At 33.5% G+C, this 27,076-nt stretch overlaps 3 protein-coding genes across 6 annotated transcripts in view; 1 reads left to right on the plus strand and 2 right to left on the minus strand.

Annotated features, from left to right (window-relative positions):
- Positions 1–390: 390 nt before the first annotated feature.
- On the plus strand, positions 391–17,043 carry LOC132702801 (vigilin). Of its 4 annotated transcripts, none has more exons than XM_060671589.1 (14): positions 391–511; positions 4,775–4,851; positions 5,849–6,065; positions 6,124–6,331; positions 9,343–9,835; positions 10,821–11,249; positions 11,361–11,774; positions 12,330–12,724; positions 12,874–13,071; positions 13,243–13,586; positions 13,640–13,839; positions 13,964–14,263; positions 14,319–14,629; positions 15,607–17,043. In XM_060671589.1, exons 3-14 carry the CDS (start codon positions 5,890–5,892, stop codon positions 15,859–15,861), a joined length of 3,723 nt encoding a protein of 1,240 aa, XP_060527572.1. In that variant the 5' UTR covers positions 391–511; positions 4,775–4,851; positions 5,849–5,889; the 3' UTR covers positions 15,862–17,043. The 4 variants fall into 4 exon arrangements, with proteins under 4 accessions (XP_060527572.1, XP_060527574.1, XP_060527573.1 ...); XM_060671591.1 differs by lacking the exon at positions 391–511 and adding an exon at positions 4,655–4,715 and having other exon boundaries at positions 6,124–6,265; XM_060671590.1 differs by lacking the exon at positions 391–511 and adding an exon at positions 4,660–4,715 and having other exon boundaries at positions 6,124–6,286.
- LOC132702802 (succinate dehydrogenase [ubiquinone] iron-sulfur subunit, mitochondrial-like) lies at positions 1,190–2,665 on the minus strand. The gene is made up of 6 exons (XM_060671592.1): positions 2,452–2,665; positions 2,100–2,398; positions 1,911–2,045; positions 1,681–1,849; positions 1,502–1,624; positions 1,190–1,447 (listed from the first exon to the last, which is right to left on the minus strand). Exons 1-6 carry the CDS (start codon positions 2,500–2,502, stop codon positions 1,346–1,348), a joined length of 879 nt encoding a protein of 292 aa, XP_060527575.1. The 5' UTR covers positions 2,503–2,665; the 3' UTR covers positions 1,190–1,345.
- Positions 17,044–19,805: 2,762 nt separating the features above from the next.
- The window catches only part of LOC132703623 (uncharacterized), a 209,267-nt gene continuing 201,996 nt past the window's right edge, over positions 19,806–27,076 (minus strand). Inside the window, exons 109-112 of the mRNA XM_060672989.1 lie at positions 26,713–26,954; positions 24,286–24,795; positions 24,044–24,227; positions 19,806–20,900 (exon numbers count right to left, since the gene is read on the minus strand). Of these exons, the coding sequence (XP_060528972.1) occupies positions 20,662–20,900; positions 24,044–24,227; positions 24,286–24,795; positions 26,713–26,954 (1,175 nt within the window). The 3' untranslated portion in view covers positions 19,806–20,661. The remainder of the gene's footprint in view (positions 20,901–24,043; positions 24,228–24,285; positions 24,796–26,712; positions 26,955–27,076) is intronic.

A 27,076-nucleotide genomic window follows, 5' to 3' on the forward strand; every position in this document is an offset into this window, starting at 1 on the left:
TTTTTCTACGAATATTAGGTTTTGTTTGTTTTTGCAAAACACCATAAATAAATTCAAGTAAGTGAAGAAGTTTATCAACGTCGTTTTGTTTATTATGTACTATTCTTTTTCTGGCAACATTAGTTTTTTGATACAAAATATCATTTTTATTTTTGACGCCATTTGAGCAAAAAAAAAGGTTTAACAGAAAGTTTGGCGATGATCCGTCCATATAGCAACTAAAGATATAAAGGCCTTACCTCTCCCGATAATACAAGAACCTATGAAGTAACAATAAAAAAAATGAGAAGGTCCAGCCAACATGCGTGAAATTTAAAACATCGCCTTTAACCAATGACCCTGCGACATTCACCAACTAACATGGCTGCTGACAGATCGTCAATAAGTTTAGATGCGGCATTTTACGGCAGTATTTTTTAAAAATATGCCTAAATCTCAATAAATGTTCTGGAAAAACGAGTTAAGGGTGTGGAAATCATTGTTTACAAAAAAATGGCGGCGCAAAGTGCAGGTTAGTGGATGAAGTGTACAATCTACAATCACTCCCGCCTACGCCGCATCAATTTTTACTGTAGTAGTGCCACTATATCCTCTGATAGCTATATGGACCCCTCCAACAAAAAAATGTCTTTACTTACTTATGAATGGATTTCCTTATTTACGTTTTAATATTTGATTTTCGATTTTTTACATTTTCAAGCTAGGGGACTTGATGGAAATAACTTACTTCCACACACATTTGTTCTTTTTATTACGAATTTTTGTGCTTTTCGTAGAAGTGCTATTTAGTGCATTGAATTAGTTGTAAAGTCAAATTCATATGGCATATTGAAGGTAACCAGAGTCAGTCTAACTGTTACTATTCAAAGCTACTAATAAAAACTAGATTATCAAAAAAAGAAGAGAAAAACAAATATAATGGCAGTATGGAGAATCACAGAAGTGACAATTCAAAGACCACTACCATTTTAACTGTTTCTTTATGGTTTTTGTTGTAGCTTTAGTCATTTTATCAATGATTTTATGACCTCTTTCATTTTTTTGATACTTGTTTGCTGCCTTCATAAATCATGTGAACCACTGTTAAAAGTTTGTTTTGCAAACTTACGTATGTATTTATTTTCTGACAAGGTGTGATTTGAGTGTATAAAACAAAATAATATTATTAAGGGTTGGACAATACATTAAGTAGTTAAAATTATGTACTTTATTTACATTGCTTTTTATCTTGTATATATTTTTTAAATACTGTGTCTTTAAACTTTTAGGTGTCACTTACAACAAATACATTTATCTTTCTTAGAATTCACAATTAGGAGCACAAAGCCAAACTATCATTAATAACTTATTGATGCAAAGCAGTTGTTTCTAATTGGGGTGCATCTTTTTTAGCAACACCACCAAGTAATTTTTTTATCTCAGCAATAGCTCTTCCAGGATTTAAACTCTAAAAAATATAAATAAAAGTAAGTTACAAAACTAAATCATTTTTATCTCTTACTTTCGGACAGGTTCTAGTACAATTCATAATAGTATGGCACCTAAAGGCAGAGAATGGATCTCTCATTTTATCCAAGCGTTTCTCTGTTGCATCATCTCTTGAATCAATAATCCAGCGATAAGCCTAACAAAAGGTACTTCAATTACAAACCAAGTGTGATGTCAAGAAGTAAATCTTACCTGCATCAAGACTGCAGGTCCTAGATACTTGTCCCCATTCCACCAGTAGCTGGGGCATGAAGTGGAACAGCAGGCACACAAAATGCACTCATATAAGCCATCCAATTTCGCTCTATCGTCCACACTTTGTAGATATTGGTGTTCACCTCCTGATTTACTTAATTCATCTCTGAACAATTACCCAATAACCATATCATTATTAATGATAAATATCACTTGCTATAACTTACTTTCTTTGAAGCCATGGTTCTATGGACTTATATTGTTGATAAAAGTTGTTCATGTCTGGTACGAGGTCTTTAACAACATACATGTGTGGCAATGGATATATCTTTGTGCTTTTTCCTGGATTGGTGTCAATTTTGCTAAAAATATTAATTCTTTGATTTATTATTTTTCCTTAACTTTCGGTAACCAACCTGATACATGCCAATGTATTAACACCTCCAATGTTCATTGCACAAGAACCACAAATTCCCTCCCTGCATGATCTTCTAAATGTTAAGGTAGGATCAATTTCATTTTTGATCTTAATTAAAGCATCTAAGACCATAGGTCCACATGACTTAAGGTCAACTTGGTACTCTTGCATATACGGCTTCTTTTCTGGTTGATCTGGATTCCAACGATATATTGAAAAAGTTTTTGTACGTGAGGCTTCGCCTTGTTTTTGTTCAATTGCCGCCAAGCATTGCACAGAGCTATGCAGATATCGAACCTTGACAATAATAAATAAAAGAACAATCATTATTATGTAACTTAAAAAATTACCTGTTCCAAGCTTTGTTTTCCAAATTTAAAGAATCGGATTTCCCTAGACATAACTCAAAAATCAAATGTTTTGAAGCTGTAAATCAATAGAATATAAGACCGAACAATAAATATAGGAGACAATTATTAGTACAAAATGATTGGAAAAAATTTAATTGTTTTCAAAGTGAAAGCCAAAAACCATAGATAAGAGATATAAGGGGCGACAGAACCATAGACTAAATATGGACCATGAACAAGAAAGAGAAAATACATTTCCTCTCAGCAGGACAAGACTGCTGTGGTCATTCGTCCATTTTCTGGTATTCGCAGAGAATTGTTCTTTTGGTAATTGACCAACACATAAGAAGAAGAAATAAAAGCAATATTTATTATCAGCTGGCGATTTAGACCGACACAAAAAAAAGCGGTTTCCACCGCGGATCATCCGGGCCCATCCGGCCACTATACCGCCGTGAATAGAAAAAACAGCGGGCCCGACCACGATTACATCTTTAAAATAACTTAACTAAACACTAAAAACACAATGGGAACCGATTTCAAAGTTTTTGAGACGATAACAAGGGATTCTGTCGGAAAGGGAATGGAGGTTAAACGGCTATGTACAATGCCCACAAGACAGAATCCCAACCACGAGCAAATCTTTGCCTTGACTTGATCTGGTGTAGTACTTGATACCTTCTATTAATAGGCTCAAATTGCGATTTCGTCAACCTTTCGTATCTAGCTAGTAAAATCTGTTCATATATATAAGAAAGTGACTAACTGATACGAATTAAGCTATACGGGCAAGCTGTAAGAATGAAGTATGCCCGAACAGGTCCGTATTTTGCTTAGAATTTAATTATTTGGGGTTTTGTTAGAAAAGATACTAAACAATATTTTTTTATTTATGTATGTGTTTATGTTTAAATGTAAATGTTTTACACTTATCAGTTGAGTCAACCCAACCCTTTTCCGGGGTATCATAAGTGTCGAACAAGGTTTCATCCAAGTAAATAATTGGCCTTTGTTGTTCTCTGTAAATCCTAATTTTTTCTAGATATTCCAGTCACCATTTCCGAATTCTAAAAGATTCCATTAAAACTCGCCTTTTGTCAATTAAAAACCATGTGTTGAATACACTCCCATAAGGTAGTTCTGCCATATTTAACACCGGTTTCGTCTTTTTCAAGCCTCCTAATTAAGATATATAATGCACGCTTTGTTCCTCGTATAATTGGTAAATTTTACGCCATATTATATCTTGATCCCTTTCATCTACATTCGAGAAAATGTTAGCGTCGCGTCTTCTTTTCCTTGCTGAAATGGGATTATTCACAATTTTCGTCAATGTGGCCGTTTCTGCTAAAGATGCTTGCTTGCTGGCGCCACGTTCAATTGGAGTCAAATAAACATTGTTTATAACTTCCTTAGTCCCAACAGAATAGTGTTATCTACATTTGGGCGAGAGCATCTCCTGAGATACACTAGACTCGCATATATTTTGCATAATTCGCACACTATTCAACACACGTTGTATTACACACGAAATAAGAATGACTACTAATAAACTTAAACTACCAAATATCAAAAAAATACCAAACCAAAGAATATTAAACACAGGTAGGTATAAAATTTTTTTTCAATTACGGACCACAATTTTACCTGAGTTTAAATTCCGAAACTTTAGGACATAATCTTGTTGCATTGTTAATGACCATCCTTGGGTAATCCCATTCAAAAGCAATTGGTCACTTTCTTATATCTATGAACAGGCCATACCTACCCAGGTACACCTAAGCATCTAGGTTCCTACGGTTAACCCTTTTCTCTATGGAAAAAATGGAAAAATGTAGGGTTAAAGCTGTGAAAACTGGCGAACAATGAAAAAGGAAAAAATGAGAAGCGAAAATAAGGCATGGCTGGAAATGACCAACGCCCGTTTAATCGTTGGTTTGCAACATATTTTATATAATGCAGTTAATTGAAAAGAGTGATTCTAACGATTGCTCATCACTGGTGGTATATTCTCAATAGCGAATGTCCCACAAATAATAATAAACGAGTGTACTTTGTTGAGAGTTCATATAAGTTAGTTGAAATTTAATATTGAGTATATCTACCATAGATGAAAGTTAACCGCTTTGAGAAAAAATATACACAAGATTACTAATCTATACCCAGAGCTCATTGGAAACTAGCAGTTCTAGCCATGATTACGTGTTATTCTAAATGCCGAACTGTGCTTCAAAATCTAATTTTCATTTTATGTATGGTGGAGGGTATGTGAAAACGTGTGAAATTTATGAACATATCTTAAACGTTTTTTAATATTTTTCAGAAGCTATACAAGTAACGTTGGAGTTATAAACGGTCCGTTTTCTCTTTAAAGGACGGATTTTCTGTTTTTACAGTACAGTAAGTAATTTTTCGTAAAATAGGTCTTGTTTTGTGTTCAGCTAAGTGACACGTCGACTCAGTAAGGTAGAACACTTACTTGTAACTGTTTTTTATTTTTTTTTTGGTGTAGATTTATTGAATACTTCTGTCTTGCTGAATTTCTAAAATCTACAGTTTTTAAAATTGATAATTTTTTCCGAAATTGGGAAGTTACATTAGAGAGGCTCCATATGTCTCTTTATATGGTTATATATCATCAGGTTTTAGGGCAATTTCTATTTGAAATGATTATATTAGGCTCTATTTTAGGGGAATGTAAATAGCAATCTAATAATAATAATAGGTATTCGTTGTATAAAATTTAAAACAAATTTTGTACAAACATTGAGTTTGGCATTAATACTTATTGGCTTAGAAACTAATCTCCTCCGCCTCCGTCTCTCTTTGACTGCAATAAATGCTTTTAGTTTATTAAGAAAAGGAATCAAATTAGTTAAAGTGGCTTAGATAATGGTGCTTGTAATATTTATGCAAATATTATTAATTGTTATCAATATTAACCATTACATTTCTTGATAAGGTTCTATGACTTTTTAAATAAAGATCATGCTTTTTGTACAAACTTGCAAAGGTCGTCTAAAAAATATCAATAAACCTAATGTTGATGACACATACAATTTCTTTATCATATATGATGTTAAACATTCTTTCAGTAGGTTCAATTTCCCTTTCTTGAAATAAGTTAGGCTATCGCTGACACTGAGTTTTTTGTATTATTTGATACTCTTACATATCTTAATTTTGCAGTAAATATTTGTTGTAATATTCACTTTCAAAGTTATTTTTTCCATTTTGTTTACCTTTTGGCATTACATTTTAAACTTCAATAGAGACACATTTTGATTAGGATATTACTTGATAAGTTTTTTTTTCCTTTGTTTAATATGACATAATATTGATATGCAATAAATAAGAAATAGTGTTCTGCCAGTAAACTATTTTCCTTTTTTCGTAGTGTTGCTGTAACGACTTGGCCCGAAAAAGGACACTCCAAAAATGCAGCAACCAGTGATAGAAGAAAATTCCGCTTATGAGTCAACATCTGTTAGCTATGATGCCTTGTTTCCAGCATTGCCCGAGAGTTCTCTACCTAAGCAGCCCAATAATATCCAGGCACAATTAAACATTAACAAAATGCGTGTAGGAACTTCCTTGAAAACCCAAGTATTCAGGTAGGTTGCAATATGACCTGTTAATCAATTGTATTTATTTGTGTTTTTGGTTGTTAAGGGTTCCATTTGAAGAACGCAAACTTGATGGAAATCAAAAGTTTGGTGAGGGAGAATCCAAACATGCTTGTGCTCACATCATGAAAGAAACCGGGGCTCACATAGAAATTTCACATGCCAGAGACCAGAGCTTGACTTTTCTTGTAATTGGCAAACAGAATGAAGTACTTGAAGCAAAGAGAAAGATTTTAACACATTTCCAAACACAAGTGAGGTGGCTTTTACTTGATGAAAATCCATTTATCAAAATGAATATGAACTAAAAGTTCAGTTTTTCATGAAATTTTATATTTTTACATGACAATCGTTTCGACAACACCGTGTCTTTATAAAATGTAATATTTACAAACTACCTGCTACTATATATACCGAAAAATAACCATAAAATCTTAATTAATGTTGTTGTGAGAATTTAAGTTCAATAAAGGAGAGGTATTTAAATCTAATTGATCGCTAAGCAATACATTTGATGTCTCATTTTGTCAATCTCCAATTCTATAGTGGATTATGTCTTTGCTTGCTTTGTTGGAACCCACAGACAATTGAATTCTTTTTTCCATTTATCATAAAACTTCACACACGGACACAGCCATACATAACAGCTCATATCACCCTTATACACACAAAATGGTTGCATGTCACTCTTTTATACACAGACTTCTTAATACACCACTCTCAACAGAAAATTACAACAAAGAACTTAATATCATTAAACAAATTGCACTGAACAACAGCTACAATCCGTCCATTATAGATAAAGTTATAAATAAAAAACAAATCCAGACAACAGTAAACTCTATTTATCTGAAACCTAATACAGAACACGACAATTTAAAACAATTACATACATAGGAGAACCTAGTGAAAAAGTTTCAAAACATTTGTCAAAAGGTGGTTTAAAAATAGCTTTCAGAACTAACAACACATTAGGAAAATTTTTAAAAAACAATAAAACCAAATATCCAAAATCTCAAAAAGTAGGTGTCTACATAAATTTATATTGGACACACAGGTAGATTCTTCAAGAAACGCATTAACGAACATAAAAGAGCGTTTCAAAACAATAGTCCAGATTCTAATTAATGCTATACATTTAAGCACAGAAAAACACATTTTTACATACAGCCACAAAAAGTAGAAAATTAAATTTATTGGAAGCCATGGAGATTAACAAAATGAGACATTCAAATGTATTGCCTAACGATCAATTAGATTTAAATACCTCTCCTTTATTGAACTTAAATTCTCACAACAAATTAAGGATTTATGGTTATTTTTCCGTATATATAGTAGCAGGTAGTTTTTAAATATTACTTTTGATAAAGCCACCCTGTTGTATAAACAATTGTCATGTAAAAATAAATAATTTCGTGAAAATCTGAACTTTTAGTTCTTATTTATTTTGACAAGTGAGTGAGGTGAAAACACACTGCGAATTGAATTACAAAATTCAAATTTAATATTTACCAACATACATGTTACTATTAATGTCTTAAAGGATGAGATCTATGCTGGATTTTGGGGACACTTCTGGATTCCTTCTGTATCGGGTGTTCATCCTGTCTCGCTTATGTTTCACCCTATGTTTGTTTTAGCATTCGCACCAGATTATTTTGAAGACAAAAACAATTGTTTTTTAGTACCTATTTTTTACTCTTTTACTGAATATTCAGTATAAAAGGAATAGTTACTATGAAAAGCCTGGTGGTTAGAGTTCTTCTGCTGCGTTATTTGTGTTTTGAAATAAGCTTACCTATCCTTAAGTTCAATTGCTCCGATATTTAGAGTTTAATTGCTCCCAGATGCTACATTTTTTAACGAAATTTCCAGGATTCTTTCAAAGAATTGAAATTGAATATTGAAAATTGGAAACAAAAACTGGTTAAAACTTAAATAGAATTTTCCAATTTATTAATATTATCATATTCGTATTTAAAAATAAATATAAATTTGTATTGGACCCTGTATACATATACTGTATATATATACTTTAGACAAACAAAACTACTTACTGTGCCATGTTACAAGTTGAACTAGTTTTACCTTTTATCCTTCTCAAAGCTCTATATTTGCTTCCTTTACTTCGTTGACTCCTCCTATCTTTGCTTAACTTACCACAAACAGACGTGTAGTATAGTCGATTCTCTTTAATCTTATTGTTAAAACCATAAAGGAGTGCTAACATGAAAATCATGTAAACAAAGCAAACAAAAAATATTCTAATTATAAATTTCACAGTCATTATATACATGGTGATTCATAAAGAATGCGCAATCTCTAAACTGGAGGTACTAGATATGATTATGATCCTGAATTTTCTTATTAATTGAGAAAATTTTTATAGTATAATAAACATCGGCAGTTTTAGTTTTTTTTTTACATGACATTTAGGAATTTCAAACGTATTTGGACGTTGGCCGTTAGGCGGTTAGTTTCATCTTATTTGGATAAATCAAATCTTTTTTTTAATATCAAGTTGTGGTTGAAACACGTTGAAAGAATGCTCAATTTTTTAGAGAAAAATTTACTGCTGTCTAGGCGGTCCAACTGTTGGTTTTTGACTTACTTGCTTTTAAAAAGTTTAATGTCTTTTTTCTGATATTTAAAATAAATAGTTAAAAGAGGAAAAAGTACGGAGAGCAGTAAAAAAACTATATGTAACAATAACAATTTTGATCATAGTAATAAAAAAAATACCAAATCAATTGGCTGCCATCTACCCCAGTATATTTTACTGTTACTATTTTTTTCTAAGCCGGGTTGTATAAGCATTTGTCAAATTTACATGCGTGCGTGTTACTACTTGTACAAACGTTTTAACTGGTAATCAGAAAGTAGTAAGATGCACATTTTTGAAAATTCAGGTTTTATTACATCTCGTGAGAGTTTTGAGAAAAGAAAAGAAAACTACCATCCAGGTTCAGCAGTTATTGCTCTTTTTTTACAAATTATGCAAACCAAAAACCCAAATTTCCTTAATAAGATACTTTTTACCGGCGAAGCCACAATTACAAGACCAGGAATCTTTAATAGGAAAAATAATTATTTCAGCATCAGTTGTATCAACAGAAAATATAAGGTTTATGCAAGGTAGCGGCACCGTATTTGCGTTGTCAGTCGAAATAAAATTAAAAATAAATTTTAGTTTAGTGATTCCTTACTTTTTCACATTGGTGTTATTATGATTAAATCTCATAAAGTTCTCATTTTTTATTTATAGGCAAGCAAACAAATCAAAATTCCAAAAGAGCACCATAAGTGGATTTTAGGCAAAAAAGGTGAGCGCCTAAAAGAGCTGGAAAAAACGACAGCAACAAAAATATCGGTTCCGAACATGAATGATGACTCAGACCTGATTACCATAACTGGCACAAAAGAAGGCATTGAAAAGGCAGAGCATGAAATTCGCGTTACTTCTGATGAACAATCCAAGAAGGCTTCAGAAAGGTTAAGCATTCCAAAAATTTACCATCCATTCATCGTAGGACCATTTAACGAAAATCTTACGAAGTTGATATCTGAGAGCGGGGCTAGAATAAATGTGCCACCACTATCGGTAATGAAAGACGAGATTTTTATTGCCGGAGATAAGGAAGGTGTTATGGCCGCCAAGCAGAAAATTGAAGCGATATATAAATTGATGGAGAAGAAATGTACTACTGTTTCTGTGGAAGTGCCAAAATCACAACACAAATATGTTATTGGACCTAAAGGTATGTAATGTATTGGTACGGTATGGAACTATGCTTTTTCTTGAACTACAGACTTCATTATTTCATGTTCTGTTTATATATTTTTTATAGAACATACTAGATATAAATTTTGATCTAAGAGTTCTTAAAATCAAATTCAACAACAATGGTTTGGATTTATTGTCGTTTTTGACTGATGTTTATCTTAATCAATATCTACTCTAAAATATCAAATAATTCACCGATCAGATGTGCGCAAGGCCTCATTTTGTCGGTGTCGTTAAACACTGTCGCGAGCCAATTCGGGCCTTTCCGGTAATACTTTATTCATCGGGGAACTAGCAGTAGAATCTTCAATCAGTTTTTACGGTCTTAGAAAAAGTATAATATGCAACATGTTTATAAAATTTCAGGCATTCATTTACTCATTTCGCTCTGCACTGCTCATGCTTAAACTCCTGACTAAGGTGTCCTTTGTATTGTTAAGTTATGAAGTTTGGTATGCTGAAGATTACTAGATGTCTCTGATTAATATTCAGAAGCAGTATGTCGCGGCCCATACTTAATAGATATATCAAATTACTTATTACGAGATATAAAATTTAGCTTTCAACAAATAAAATCTTTGCATTGATGATGTTGCCTGACAGCACTGGCTGTTGATATAAATTCGATAGTGATATCTCGCTTACCTTTACCCTGATCATCGTGAGAACTTACTGAAAACAGCGTGGTCATTTATTGGTTTGAGAAATTTATATTGAGCTTTTGCGGGACAGAAAGCGTTCATAAATTGATTTATACTGAAATCCGATTTAGCCAGTAAACTATACTTAGATGCAAATAGATTCCGCTTAACACTTAAAGACTTGAGATTTTGACAAAGTATATATAATGCTAACCAGGTCTAAGGCAGTCTAAAGATATTCAATTTCCAAATTGCAATGAGAAATATTTCTTTGAAAGAACGGTAACTATCAAATTTAAATAATTTTTAACCAAACAGGATCAACAATAGCGGAGATTCTTGAACAAACAGGAGTGAGTGTTGAGATGCCATCTAGTGACTTGGCTGCAGACACTATAACTCTGCGGGGTCCGCCCGAGAAGCTCGGTTCTGCACTAAACATCGTCTATAGCAAAGCAAATTCTGTGCGTTCATGCGATGTGGCAGCGCCAGCTTGGCTACACAAATACATCATAGGAAAGAAGGGACAAATTATTAAAGAAATAACTCAGAACTTGCCCAAAGTTCACGTGGAATTTACAGACAAGCAGGACAAAATTATAATTGAAGGACCTCCAGATGAGATGGAAAAAGCTCAAGAACAAATAGAGGCGATGGCCAAGGACTTAATTAGCAGAATGACTTTTGAAGAGATGCACGTGGACAATAAGTTATTTAAGCACATTATTGGAAAAAATGGTGCCAATGGTGTGTATTTGTTTTCTATATTATGTTTTCCACAATATCTTTATATTAATTTCTTTGCTTTTTTGCCGAATGTATGAAACAATTTTTTGTTGTTTATAACACATTTTTCAGTTAACAAGTTAAAAGAAGACTACAACGTTGTCATCAACATAGAGGAAAGTGGCCTTGTCCGGATTGAAGGCAATCGAGAGGATGTGGCACATACGAAGCAGGAATTAGAACAAAGAATTTTCAAATTAGAAAATGAAAAAGAACGCGATGTAATTATTGAGCAAAGGCATTACCGAGCCATTATTGGTACTAAAGGGGAGACTATTAAAGAGATTAGAGACAGATTCAATCAGGTGCAGATTTTTTTCCCGGGACCCGGTGATCGGAATGACATTGTTAAAGTTAGGGGACCCAAAGCAGATGTAGATAAGTGTGTCAAGTTTTTGGAAAAAAAGGTTAAGGAGCTCAATGAATCATCTTATCAAATCCAGGTTCCTATTTATAAACAATTCCACAAGTTTATCATAGGAAAGGGTAAGTTAAAAAATAAAGTTAAAGGGATTTAACACTTGCAGGGTGCATTAGCAATAATAAATCACTGTGAACATGGACCAATATGACATTTCTATACCAATTCGAAAATACAAAGACCATTCTAATATTATTATCCCTGACCTAGGAGACGCACTTGATTAACTTGTTATAAGGTTTGTTAAAAAATCGGAGAACTCTTCAGATGATTTGGCTGTTTGTTAACCATTAACTTTCTGTTACATTATAATTCTAATTTTCAAATAAATATTCGTAATATGCCTATCTGTCTGGTTTATACTGTTTGTTTGATGGCGGCAATTTATCATGCATTTGGAATCTAGTGATATAGATATGTAAATTAAAAGAAATGTGTGGGACAATAATATTTGAATGATCCTCAACAACTCTCAAGATATCGGGATGGAAATCAACATAATCACATTTTCAAAATCGAATAAATTACATATGAAATTTCTCTTGCGACCATTTAATTACAATTGTTTGGGATTGATCAATAGACTTATTGTCATTAAAAAATCTCAAAATTTTGTTTAGGAGGTGCGAATATACGTAGAATAAGGGAAGACACAAATACCAAAATTGATCTACCAGCCGAAGGAGATAAAAGTGATGCAATTATCATCACTGGTAAGAGGGAAAACGTAGAAGAAGCGCGCGACAGAATTCATCAAATCCAAGATGAACTTGAAACTATAATCACGGAGGAGATCACCATTGATCCTAAATTTTACAATTCTATTATCGGGGCAAAGGGAAAACTGATTCACTCAATAATGGAAGACTGTGGCGGAGTCGCCATTAAGTTTCCAAACACTGATAGCAGAAGCGACAAAGTTACTATTAGGGGTCCAAAAGATGATGTTGATAGAGCAAAGCAGCAGTTAATTGATCTTGCGAATGAAAGGCAACTTGCTAGTTACACTGTGGAGGTTAGTATTATTCACAATTTGAATAATCGCAATAGTTGTAACAAAAGTTAATTATGTAAAAATTTAATATTTTAGAAAATAACCAAATCTTCAAGTTTATAAAAATTTATATTATGAAATTAGTCTCTATGTAAATATTACAATTTTAGGTTCGTGCTAAAGCCCAGCATCACAAGTTTCTTATTGGTAAGAATGGCACCAACATTAAAAAAATTCGTGATTCAACCGGTGCTAGAATTGTGTTTCCTTCAAATACTGATGAAGATAGGGAAGTCATAACCATAATTGGTAAAAAAGATGCTGTCGAAGATGCCAAAATTCAGTTAGAAGCGATGATCAAAGATATTGTAAGTAACATGGTAGAAGGCATACTTATCAACTTGTATTAACAGTAATTTTCCAACCGTATATTACCTGAGCCTCACTTCAAACTAGTAATGATACAAAAAATTTCATTATTTTGGGGTAAACAACATTTCTACTCCCATTTATTTAAAATAATAATTTTTTTTTTACAGGATAATAAAACAGAGGATGAGATTCGGGTTGAACCTCGGCACCATAAACATTTTGTTGCTAGACGCGGTGAAGTTCTTCACCGAATAAGTGATGAATGTGGGGGCGTGATGATTTCTTTCCCAAGATCAGGCATTGATAGCGACCGGGTAACCCTGAAAGGATCCAAAGAGTGCATTGAAGCGGCAAAACAAAGAATTATTGAAATTATTTCTGATCTGGAATCAATGATTACTATTGAATGCTTCATTCCTCAAAAACATCACAGAACTGTTATGGGAGCAAAGGGTCACAAAGTTCAGAGGATTACCGCTGATTATGAAGTGCAGATCAAATTCCCTGACAGGTTGTTTTTTTGTAGGCATATTCTGTATTTATTTTGATAACTTTTTGTGATAGGGACAATACAGAAGAATATCATTCTGAAGTTACCAATGGAGATATCAACGCTGACCCGATTCGTCAGTGTGATGTTATTAAGATTACTGGCAAAGAGTCAAATTGCCTGGAAGCCAAACAGGCTTTGTTGGATTTGGTTCCTGTCACTATAAATGTAGATGTTCCTTATGATATGCACAGGTCAATTATTGGTACAAAAGGTGAGCAAAATAATTAAAAAAGTTTTGGTTAGTTGGTTTTGTTAATTTGTATGGAATTTGCAAAATTGCCCTCCCTGAAGGGCAATAAAATGAATAGCAATGAAATATTATGTCATCTTTTTAGGTCGTGATGTTAAAGAGCTCATGGATAGATTTGATGTACACATTGTTTTATCTTCACCTGAAGAAAAGGAGAACATAATTAAAGTAACTGGAACAGCATCCAATGTTGAAGAGGCTAAACAAGCCCTGCTTGAAAGAGTGAAAGAGTTGGAAGATGAACGGAAGGACAGAGACCTGAGGTCATTTGTTCTTCAAATTGAAGTAAATCCTGAGTATCACCCAAAGATTATAGGGAGGGGAGGTACTGTCATTACTAAAATTAGAAAGGATCACGATGTGCAGATTACTTTTCCTAAGAGAGGTAAAATGTATGTGAATATATCAATTTCAGTAAATAGTGTGACTTATTTGTTTAGGTGACGAAAATGAGCATATAATTACAATAACTGGTTATGAAGAATCCACATATCGTGCTAGAGATGACATCATGAAAATTGTCAATGAATTAAATGAACTTGTAAAAGAAGAAATTGAAATTGATCCAAGAGTTCATTCTCGTCTTATTGGGGCACGGGGCAGAAACATCCGGAAAATTATGGAAGATTATAATGTGGACATTAAATTTCCCAGAAACGATGATACCAAACCCAATTTGGTAGTTATTACAGGAGAGGAGGAAAATGTTGTGGAAGCCAGAGACCATTTGCTGAATTTAGCTGAAGAATATGTGAGTTGGCTAATAGGGAGGACTGAAACTATAATATTTCTTTTCTAAACTTTCTTAAATAAATTCATATAAGAAATAATTCATAAAAACGCAACTGGCAATTTTTTACCATATTAATAAACATTTTACTACACCATTGTCATATGTTTTTGTTGTTTACAAACATAGTGTATCATCATGTATAGTTTTTAGTTGGATTAATTCTATATACAAATGTAGAGGAACTCAAGTCATGGTTCAAACTTAAAGATGTTGTAAGTGTATCTCTATAACCTAGGCTGATTGATAGGCTGAGTTTTTGAGTAACTATGCAAGCTTCATCGGGGTGCTAAAAGTACACATATAAAACCATCAAAAGAAAGTTATGTATACACTTAACAATAATTCCGTTCAAACCTCTTTCAAACCTCTTAGTCGTTTATAGCGATAAAAACTGTAGCATGTTATCAAAAAATACATAATAAAATTAATAAGTAAACTTGTACCAGAGAAAACATTACACAAAAATGTTATTAAAACAAAACCTTTTTTTTTTTCTGCTTATTGCTGCTGCAAAATGTAATTATTTTCTATTTTAGGCATTACCATAGAAATGAGTAACCATTAAACTTAACTATCGAACTTATTGAATTTTGAATTGAATTTTTTATTGAATCTAACTTGCTAAGCAGCAAGTTGGATTCAAAAACAATCTACCCATAAGGAATCCAGAAGTTTTGTAAATAGTATAAATGGAACCCGTGGAAGTCTATTTGAAAAATTATCAATTTTTATTTATATTTTTCGACTGCTTAAGAACTACAATATTCATATTGAAAATTATTTTCTTACTTAGGCATTGGTAGTAGCATTGTCCATGTGAGTAACCATTTTAAGCTTTTAGAGAAAATACTGGTAGGCAACTGATTTTTTTGAAAATCTAGTACTTATTATTATTCTGTAGGTCCTATAACAACATTATTAATTGTTGTTTCCAGATTCAAGATGTTGAAGATTTAGAGAATAGAGAAAAGCTTCACACCCTAAACGTGCACTTTGAGAATTCTCAATCATCCTATCCAACCCGAAATACACAGCGGACCAATGCCAGCGGTTTTGTGGTACAAGGCGGGCCATGGGAACAGAGTGCCCCAAATACGGCCAGTGTAACGGATTTCCCGGCATTTGGGCGCAGTAATGATCAACCACCAGCAGCCCCCATTGGTGGGGCTTGGGGTACTCCGCGTCGTTAAATGGCTTCTTACTTGTTCTCGCCTTTACTATTGTTACTTTGCCATAGTTTTGTTGATATATGCGTGTTGAGGCGGCGGGGAATGTTTTTAAAATCTCTCAATCGACACTGCCAAAAGTTCATTAGTTTAAAGGTGAGTTTCTTATTATTTAGGTTGGGGCGCCACCTGACAATAACTTCCGATTATCCATTGAGAAAATAACGGTAAATGTCGCTGAAATCGTCAAAAATGAGAAAAGTATAATAAATTCAGACTAAAATCAGTGAATACTAGATACATTTTTCTGTTATATTGCAACACCGATTCCTTTAATGTTCTTTAATGTGGAGAACTTGACAAAATTGGCGCTCAAATCTATGCCAAATTCAAGCCATAATGCCAATGTTAAGGTACTAACCTTAGAGATAAGTGAATAACATTAAAATGTTACAAATGAAACTCTTCCCTCACTGTTTGCTGCATTATAATAGGCCTGGCAACGACACTGGACCCTCGATATGGAAAACTGATTAAAAAATTGACCATGATAGTTCTATTAATGCAGTGCCCTCTCATTTTTTTTGTCGGCAAATTTCATTGGCGAAGCGGACTTAAATTGTTCATTTAGGTGCTAACCAATAAGAACTTGTCAGATTAGAAAAAAATGTTTAGGAATGTTTTCTTAGAATTGAAAATTATGATATTTGTCTTCCCGTTAAGTGGGTGGACCTTGGCCTATCCTTGGCACTACTGCGGAGACTTCATGAAGCAAGAACCCATTGTCATTTGTTGAAAATAGTTTAATCATTTTCAGAAAAAACGCATCATATAGTCTCTGCCATCAAGAAACAAGGCAGTGTACCGTGCCTTCTTTATTTCTTTACAGTCAGTAGCAATGTCTAAAATTGACACAAACGATGTCGATTATTTCAAAAAATAACCTTTCTTTGTCAAGGCAATGATTGTCTTTTTTCTTGTATTTTTATGGTCTTGTTAAAAACAAAAGAAGAAAAACATGACTGAGTACTGAAAGTCGGTACAACTTCATATTTGTTATACTGTAAATTAAAGTTTTTTTTATGTTATATTGTATAGATTAAAGCATATTTTATTATAGCGATTAATTTCTATAATGCTCTAGGGGTCGATATGTTAGCTCAGGGCTGTCCTGAGGGAGAGAAATATATTAAAACGTAAAAATTGTTTTTGTTGTTCTTTCAAGTTTGCCCTAGTCCCCAATTTGGACAAGCATTTGTGGTCTAGTGCAGAATAAAATGTTCGCGGAGGCCGGGCCCTCTTGTGTTATGACACCAATTTTAGAATGGGCCACCATTTGTTATTGTTACGACTAATAATTACAAAACTGGTTACGACTAAGACAATTAAAGTAAACTCTAAACTAAAGTCAAGCAATGCCGCCAGAAAAATACAAAGGTCTCAGGATTTTGCTTTTGGACTTCGCGCAGGCGCAGAAGTCAGAATTTCAATTGGTAAACCATAACGACACAGCAAGGGATGGATTCGGCTTTTCTGGTGGATTTTGCCCACCATTTTATATCGGATGTATTCACCGGAAAATCTTAATTTTTGATTAGGAATCGCAATTTTGATCTTATCTGACATTCTAGATAACGCTTCTTCGTGTGTCTGTGATGTTATTGTTAGCCAATAGAACAAAATTGTGGTTTCTCTTTCTGCGTGAATTCGAAAGACGAAATTTATTGCCGGATCCTAAGATCGTTATACAATAATTACCTTGCTAGACGTCTTTCTTTATTTATTCTTGATGTCGGCAACACGGCAACACTAAATAAGAAGGCTCTGTTAGAGCAGTCAGAGTAGCAGTGAATTTCTATGTAGCTGAAGTTAGATTTGGATTGGGATTTGCAAATATTACAACTCGTTACATATTATAATTAAAAAAACATATTCCTGTGCACATGCTGGGTACGTAAGCACGGAAATATTGTAAGGGAACTCCCAAAAACCATATCCAATGTTGCTATACAGAAAATAACCCCTTTTCCAATCGCATCGCATTAATGAAATAACCATATATTCGTTTTAATTATTTCGCAACCTCCAAAAATCTGACGTCCTAGAGATTCAACCAGACCATTAAAGAGCCATTTAGGAGATTTTCTAAATGATGTATTACTCAACCAACTCGAAACCCTAAAATTCGTTTTATTTATTTCGGAATCTCAAAAAAAAGTGAAGTTGCCCCACACATTGAATTAGACCATTGAACAGCCACCTAGAGCTTCAAAATGATGTATTATTCAACCACCTTGAAACCGTCGGGGATATATAAAACTACCCCCCCTAATGAAGTAACCAAATATTCGTTTTATTTATTTCGCAACCTCAAAAAAATCTGACGTTCGAGAGATTCAACCAGATCTTTAAAGAGCGACTTAGGAGAGCTTCAAAATAATGCATTACTCAACCATCTTGAAACGGTCGGGAAGATATAAAACTACCCCCAATAATGAAATAACCAATTTTCGTTTCATTTATTTCACAATTTCAAAAAAATCTGATGTCTCAGAGATTCAACCAGACCATTGAAGTGCCACTTAGAAGAGCTTCAAAATGATGTATTACTCAACCACCTCGAAACGGTCGGGAAGATATAAAATTGCCCCCAATAGTGAGATACCCTAAAATTCTTTTTATTTATTTTGGAATCTCAAAAAACCTGACGCGATGCGGGCGGAAAAGCGGTTATTTTCTGTATAGCAACATGAAAAATGATTTTTGGGAGTTTCCTTACAATATTTTCGTGCTTACTTTCCCGGAATTTCCACAGGAATATGTTTTTTTTTATTAAGGTAAATAACGAACTGGTCCACTGTAATATTCGCAAATCCGAATCCAAATCCAAATTTAACTTCAGCCACATCAATTTTTGTCTCGCGCGATAAATGACAAAATAGAATAGAAAATAGTCTTGAAATAAAATAAAGTGCTATTACTTAATGTCTCAGCATTGGAAATTTTTCTGCTTTGCAATTTAAAAAAAACTAAAAATTTGTCCTTTATTCTATTAGCTTAAAATAATTCTACACACCGCATATTGTAGTTTTCCTTAGCATCACCAGCTGAATCTTTATTCAACTTTCAGGTTGCAGGATAGTGAAGAAACATATATATATATATATATATATATATATATATATATATATATATATATATATATATATATATATATATATATATATATACATATATATATTTTCACGTATTGATTCACGGATGAAAAAATGTGATGACACTATATTCCGGGATATCATCCGTTCGCTTGTTGAACTCCGACTGGAATCCTGCAGACGGATGATATCCCGGAATATAGTGTCATCATATATATATATATATATATATATATATATATATATATATATATATATATATATATATATATATGCATAAAATATTAATAATACAAACAACGTCGCAAATAGCACAATCGCTGAGAATGCTGTTTTTTGATTTTGATTCTTATTTTCTTTTTTTTTGGTATTTGCGATTTAAGTGGCCTGCAGTTGGCTTCTGTATTTCGACGAAGCTGCCAGTCGTTCGTATATTTTTTTTTATTTTGGGACATTGAGTGTAGTGGGTTCGCCACCACTACACATAAGGAGGGTTGCAACACCAGGCTAGACGAAGAAAAACCCTGGGAAAGTCGATTGCAGCCACCCGAACATTGTGTAGTTGAATGCAGACCACTGCGTAACAAATGAATTAGAAGAAGTGTTGGTTAGAAACATAGTCGGCAAAATATCACTGGTGCAATTACTGACCAATGTCCAATGGCGTGTACCTTTCAAACTATATGCGACACTCCTGCCTCTGTGTTCAAGCAATGTAATCATTAAATCCTAGTAAAAGCATAATAACAAATCAATGTTTTGACCCTCTGGGTTTAAAGTGGGCGATTTTATGAGTACAATAAAACGGGCGGCTACTAAACAATTATATTTATTATTAAAGAAGCGATTATCACAAATGACAATTAAGGAATCATCGTTAGACGTCAAAAATGTATTACAAAAAATTAAATAAATAATGGGATTAAAAAGAAACGAAATCACAAGACAAATCAGTATAAATATTTTTCATTTAAATTTGTGTTCGTTTGTTTTAGACTTAAAAAGAAGGATTGACTAAAAATTGACTGTTTATAATATAATTTATCAGTCAGCACCAAGTGTATAATTAAAAAAATGGAGATCGTCTCCGCATTCATCATCATTCATCCGCTTTTTACAGAATCATAAAATATATATAGTCTTCGATTTAAAGATACGTCTTCCAGAGGCTATTACTGGAAACATTTTGATATTTACAACAGCAAAACGATAAAATTCAAGGGTCACGTAGAGTTAAAATGTTCTCTGTTAAGAAGAAGAATGAAAAAGAAACCGCCACCGTTAATTTTATTCCCTTGATTGCGCTTAGTGGTTAAACACGTAGCCCCTGGAAAAGATACAGGTTATGTCCACCAGCCGTAATGGAACAATAAGTCGAGCGACATTATAGGCTGATAAACATAGTTTTTTACAAAGTATTCACTATAGTAGCTCGCGACGCATTTCTTTTTTCTAATTGGCAGTACGTAATACAAGTGAGTAGCATTTCTTAGGACGGATATTTATATAGAAAAAGAGAAATCAATCGCGGCACCAAAATCATACGATAAAAATAAACAATAAATATACAAAAATTTAAATTCGTACAAAATGATTCGTTGCTTACGGTTGAGGTTTTGCTTAAGTTTTCGTTAACGATGTAAAATTATGGTAAAAAATCGTAGCTTAACTACGTGAGGTAGTCCGGGCTTGGTTCGGCCATCGGCTCGGGTGTCGTGAACAGAGGGTTGGGGAACTCTGGAGGATGTGGCAAAGGTCCGGTTGCCTTAGGCCGATTTCGGTAAGCCATCAGCCAACACGAGACCGCAACCGCGACGGCCACCAAAGCCAACAAGGCAGTGATGATTAAGGCTATGATGAAGCCGATCATGGAGACGCATATGTCTTCGACTCGTTGAGCGTCCGGTGCTGGAAATTAATTAAAAAAATTAGTCTTTCTGGTCAATAAAACGGTAAAAACTTTGTTTCGGAAGCACTTCATGTGGTTGTTTATTAACGTCTTTTAAGCGAGTCATTATTAGTGAACAATTTACTATAGATATACAGTGTGTCCCACTTAAGAACTGTACACCCTTGTAAAATCTTTTATGGTTTGATTTTGATAATTTTTTTGTTGTTTTATGGCCTCTGAAGAATCTACTAAAACTTTGTTTTGCTTATTGATTCAACTTAAATTCATGGCCAATTTGGACAATTTAACAAAAGAGAGAAAAGAGAGGGATTAAAAAAAAAGGCACATTATATACCTTTCGAATACTAAGATTTATTAATGGTGTTGTTTTAAGATGTTACTAAAATATACTTAAAAAGTTTTTTATATCATTATTTTTTAAATTTGTGTAATTAAAATTTGTAAGACCTTAAAATCACATACAAAATAATTTTTATTTACAAGGTTCACAATATTTATCTGTTGTCGCGTTCAATTTGAAAAAATATCTAAAAAAACTGTGCCAGTTAGCCATGACTTTAGTCGATGCTATATAAGAAAACTGTTTCATTTCTCTTTAGTAAGATCTATCCAGCAAAAAAGAATTATCAAAATTGGACCATAAACAAACATTCTACAGGAGTAATGCTTAAGAGAACTTGATGGAAATTAGTATAGTTAGGTTTTAATAAGAATTCTTTGCCACTTTATTCGTAAAGAAATCCCTAATAGCCATTCTCGATATATGACATCAAAAATTAGACCCAATTGGCCATGACTGTTGATGTAAAAAGAAACATAAGGTTTTAGTGCGTTTTTGAGAAATCTATCCAACAAAAAAAAGTTGTCAAAATCAAAGCGCAATCAAAGATTTTACAACGATGCAACGATGGACAATTTTAAGCGGGACGCAAACGATATTTATAAAAATTGGTATACTTGAGTTCTAAGTACTCTTGAATATCAATTCGTTGCCATTTTTTTAAATCCCTAATAATACTTCTCTCTTTTGTTAAATTGCCCTAATTGGCCAGGAATTTAAGTTGAAACAATAAGCAGAACAAGGTTTTAGTGGATTTTTCAGAGACCATCCAACAACAAAAAAATTATCAAAATCGAACCATAAACAAAGATTTTACAAGGGTGTGCAGTTCTTGGATAAATGGATGGATGGATATGCACCATACAAATCATTACGGTAATATTGTAAATATCGTAATTTCCAAAATTTCAAATAAAATATAATATAATCTTAGAAATCATTATTTACTGCAGGTTTAACAACATTAAAGATTAATAAAAACTTTTAGCACAAAATTCCTATTAATCACTAAAACACAAACTGCTAACGTTGCATTTTCATAGCAATCGGCTAATAGGGGCGGACCTGCATTGAGACCAGATGACTCAAACATGGAAAAGGAAGCTGCGTTTGCGAGGAGCACTCAAAAAGGGAACTCGCCCTTACTAGCACACCACAGTATTTTAAATATTTACCGAAAGATCTTATCGCTCCCAACTCGTGACTAAATTAGGGAATTGATTCACGACTGTGTTTAATGAAAGTGACGTTTTAAAGTGAATACCACATACCGGACCATTGACTGTAGTTTGCCCGGTATAATTCAGGTTAAGAACGATGTTCACTTCCATTGTTTAAATTCTTTTGTAACGGAATTTAAGCCATATTTTCATAAAAATTTGGTTTATTCCAATATCTCAACAAGTTCACTTGGATCAAATTCCACTGTTCATCATTGTTGTGAAATTTCGCGTAAATTGAATAAGTTTTGTTTTGTAACCTTCAATTGTACGGTGAAACGTCTGAGAAGAGATAAATGGCGTATATAGATTCGGTGGTTTTCTTTTCCTTTTGCTGCTGGCTATAATGTGGAGAGTTTATTTCGATTATTCCACTGCTCAAAAGCTCTGATTTCTCCCACAAGTATATTAGACTAAAAATACCCTGTATAAAACAGTAAGTTTTTTTGGATACAAAGTATAGTTTATTGTGACACTATACAAATTCCGCTTACATAAGTTTAATACGGTATAAGAGATATTAACATTCTATGTTTTGCCTTGGGGCAAATATCTTTTTGAGAAGCCACTGTTATTACTAATTTAATTTCAGTCATTCCTTACTTGTTCCCTCTTTCATCATCCTTAGTCTAATAATTATTCATTTATTTTTTCTTTACCAATCAGGTTCATTAAATGCTTTAGGATCAATAGAAATTTTGATAAAATCCAATTTTGTACTTATTATACTTTTAAGGACTTACTGGGATCATTTATTATAATATTTATTTTACCTTTTATTATGTTTATAGCCTATATTCTAAGTGACCCTGATAACTTTATTCCTGCTAGTCCTCCGTCCACCATGGACGAAAATCGCATTCCCAATAAACTTGGAGGAGTCATAATTATATTTTTATCGATTATAATTTTATATATTTTACCAATTATTAATAATAAAAATTAATTTAACTTTATTTTGAATTCAACTATTATAATTTCAAGATGAATCGGAACATTTCCTGTTGAAAATCTTTCTTACTATAGGGCAAATTTTTACCATTCGTTATTTTTTATATTTTTTACTAAGATTTTTATTCATAATATAAAATAAGTAGCTTTAATTTAATCAAATTGAATAAGCATATACTTTGAAAGTATAATAAAGGAATAAAAAATTCTTTTTCATTTTTCTAGCCCCTTTCTCATTTATATACATTTTAAAAGTTTCCTAATAATTTACCCATAAGTACATTAAGCTTTAATAAGTAAATAATCTTAATTAATATGGTACTTAAAACGTTTCCCTAGAATTTGTGGGATAAAGGGGCTATAAAAGTTAATAGAAATTGTTACTTTCAAAGTATATACTTAATGAAATAAAAATAAAATAAATAAATAAAATAAAAATAATCATAATTAAATGGATAAAATATAAAAATAATGGTACTCAAAGTATTCCCTTCATAGTTTATAAAAATAACTGTATTTAAATTACTTCCTGAATAGTACTATTATAAAAAATGGTCGTACATATTTAAATACATCATGTCATAACTGTATATATTAGTTATATTCGAAATAATCGATTTGTACTCACATGCTTGAGCGTCCGTTAAACGTTCACCGCGTCGCTCTAACGTAAGGATGGCGTTTGACTGGATCGTAATTTCCTCCCTTAATTGGCCAGATAACAGATCGTCCCCGGAATCATCTCCAGTTCGATTGTCGCCCGCGACGGATCGCCTTCTCCTGCCAAAGGCATTATGACCTTGACAATTGACCTGAAACGAACCGATGGTTGTGCTACAACGCTCACGCGGAGGTGGACAAAAAACTTACGGGTTGGCATTTGCCAAAGCAAACCCTTATATTACACTGAAATCGTATATTGTCACTGCTGGGGAATTTAAATGCGTGGAACGTTGCCAGTAAACTCTGGGTGTCCGGGTTGTACTCCCAATCGCCGAAAATTGTCGGATCCGTCGCGCAACCATTCTCGTCAGTTACCAAATATTCATTTTCCACCGTATCTTCAATTGTTTTCGCGACGCAGCTCCTGGCGAAGCCTCCGTAAATAGATCCAGGCTGTACGTCCACTTGGAGCATTAGGCTGTCGCCTATTTCAGCCGAATTTATTTCTTGACCCGTGGGAGTGACGATTTTCATTATGCACGTGGGTGGTGGACCGGTGTTTGCTATAGTTCCAGCGGTGGTCAACATCGATACGTTGAAGCCGAGGGTGACGTTCTGTTCTCCGGTCTGGTAAACGCACTGGATGTGGTAAGCTTGGGCTTTGTACGTCACTAGTTTTGGATGTTTTTGAATCACCAACACGAAACTTGCTCTTCCCTAGAAGCAAACCGTCGTTAAACACAACTGCAAAACTTTACATTGTTATATTTGGAGCAAATTAAACTGGCTTGCAAAAAATTTAGGTCACAATTTTAAAAAAATTGGAAAAAAAAACTAGACCGAATCGGCGGTCTACTAGGCAGTGAATTATTTGCTTCCTACAAATGCGGATGGAGATATTTGTAATATGTCTAATCCTAGCGTTAGATACTTTCCAGTATAATGTTCATTTATCTCTATAAAACTTAAGATTGTTTGGTGTATTTTAGATCTAAGATATATATTTAACTGGTCATAATACCTTTAGATCCTGTTGTTGTGGCCAGCAAATATTAATACAAGATGGTAGAGGAAAACGGGAAACTGCAGAAATTGTTAGTACCAGACTATGTGATGTACAAAAGGTATACGTACGGTACGAGAAGACTGATCACTAGAGGATCAGGATCAAAGAAAGATCAGCAACCAAAGAGATGATCGATTTTTGGTGTCCGCAAGTTTGCGAAATAGGACAGCTTGTGCTGTTTGGCTTCGAAATCAACTTCAAGACTTTAGAAATATTAATGTTAGCGAATGTACTGTTACAAGAAGGCTTCGTGTTTAATGGATTGTCTTGTCGAAGCATGGCTCGACGGCATCGAATAGCAAGATTAGCTTTTGCCCGAAATCACTGACTGGATTACACTGCAGTGATTTTAACGGAGCAAGGTACTGATTTGCGATGAATCATGTTTTTGCCTCACTGGGTCAGATGGACGTCGGAGAGTATGGAGAAGACCTGGAGAAAAATATGCCCCAGGTTATATTGATGAAAGACTTCCACATTGTAGTGGTTCGGTTATGGTTCGAAAGCACGAACAAAATTTCGGCTCTCTGACAGCTCACAGGTATATTTCGGAAATCCTGGATAGTCATGCTATGTCTTTAATGATCACCATGGACGAAAATCGTATTTTTATGCACGATAATGCTCGACGTCAAACCGCCAGAACTATCAGTCAATATCTGGATGAGGTGAGAATTAAGCGGTTTGCTTGGCCAGCACTCAGTCTAAACATGAATCCTATCGAACATGTATGGATATTCGAAGACGTAAACCAGCTCCAAGAAATGCCCAAGAGCTGAGAAAGTTGCTAATGGAACAATATCGATCAGAACGTAATTTCATTCAAAGCACGCCTCGTCGATTTCAAGCAGCGATAAACGCAAGAGGACGGAATACACAAGTTTCAGGTTTTTCGAATATCGTTAATTGTTACAAAAAAAAGTTTTGTACATAATAGAGATAATAGATATAATTAAACGTTAAATTCAGTTAACCAAATACAGTAGGATATATAATTTTTCACTTACCAGACCCACGATTCAGTGGTAATTTTTTTCCCCAAAAAATTTCTATTTAAGTGACTAAAATTTTTTGCTCGCCAGTGTATAAAAACTCCAAAATCGCAATCTTGCCAACATGTGTCAGAAATTCCCATTAAATGGTCGAAAAATCATTTTCATTCTTATTCCTAATTGTCAATTTTTTGTTAAAGCAAGAACATTTTTTTTGAAAAATTCGTATTAATTGTTTTTCATTGTACAAATATTTCAATCGATTTAATTTGGATTTTCGGTTATCGTATAAGGCAGGATTATCCTTTTTGGATGGTATGTCATTGAGAGAAACTAGGCAAACAAATCAGACTAAAAAATGTCAATTTCATTTTGTAATTTTCCGTATTTTATGTGAGTCCTCTAATTAATTATTGTTGATGTCCGATTACGTTATTCCACAGAATAGTTAATAGAAAACTTATTAAAGGTGATTTGTATTAAGTTATAATTTTATTATTTTAAGTAATTAACTTTGTGTAAAGCTTGTTTGCTACCACGACCTTCTTTCAAAAATTTTAAGCATGCAAAACTTACATTGACGTGAATAAGTCCACAACTACCAAATAGTACTTTGAAGTATTCAGTTTTAGTTCCGGAATTGGGTGGCAGTGTTAATATTCGGCGACATTGTTCGTCTTTACTATGTCCTTTCACGTAGAGCACTCCATTGAAACCTTCTTCTTCATTGATGTCAATTTGAACTTGTACCCCATCGGAGAGACAGCTGACCGCCATTTCAGGTTTGGGAAAGTCCGTGCGATAGGGCGTCGTTGTATCTAAATTTAAACAAGGACCGTGAAATCTACTTATAATCTAGGTGCATGGCTAAAAATGTGAGATCAGTTAAAATATTGATCAGGGGATTAAAATTTATTTTGCAAAAGGAAATGAGTCATGT

Source organism: Cylas formicarius, unplaced genomic scaffold, assembly GCF_029955315.1.
Source record: "Cylas formicarius isolate icCylForm1 unplaced genomic scaffold, icCylForm1.1 PGA_scaffold_6__28_contigs__length_40554024, whole genome shotgun sequence".
In the NCBI taxonomy this organism is placed as follows: Eukaryota; Metazoa; Arthropoda; class Insecta; order Coleoptera; family Brentidae; genus Cylas; species Cylas formicarius.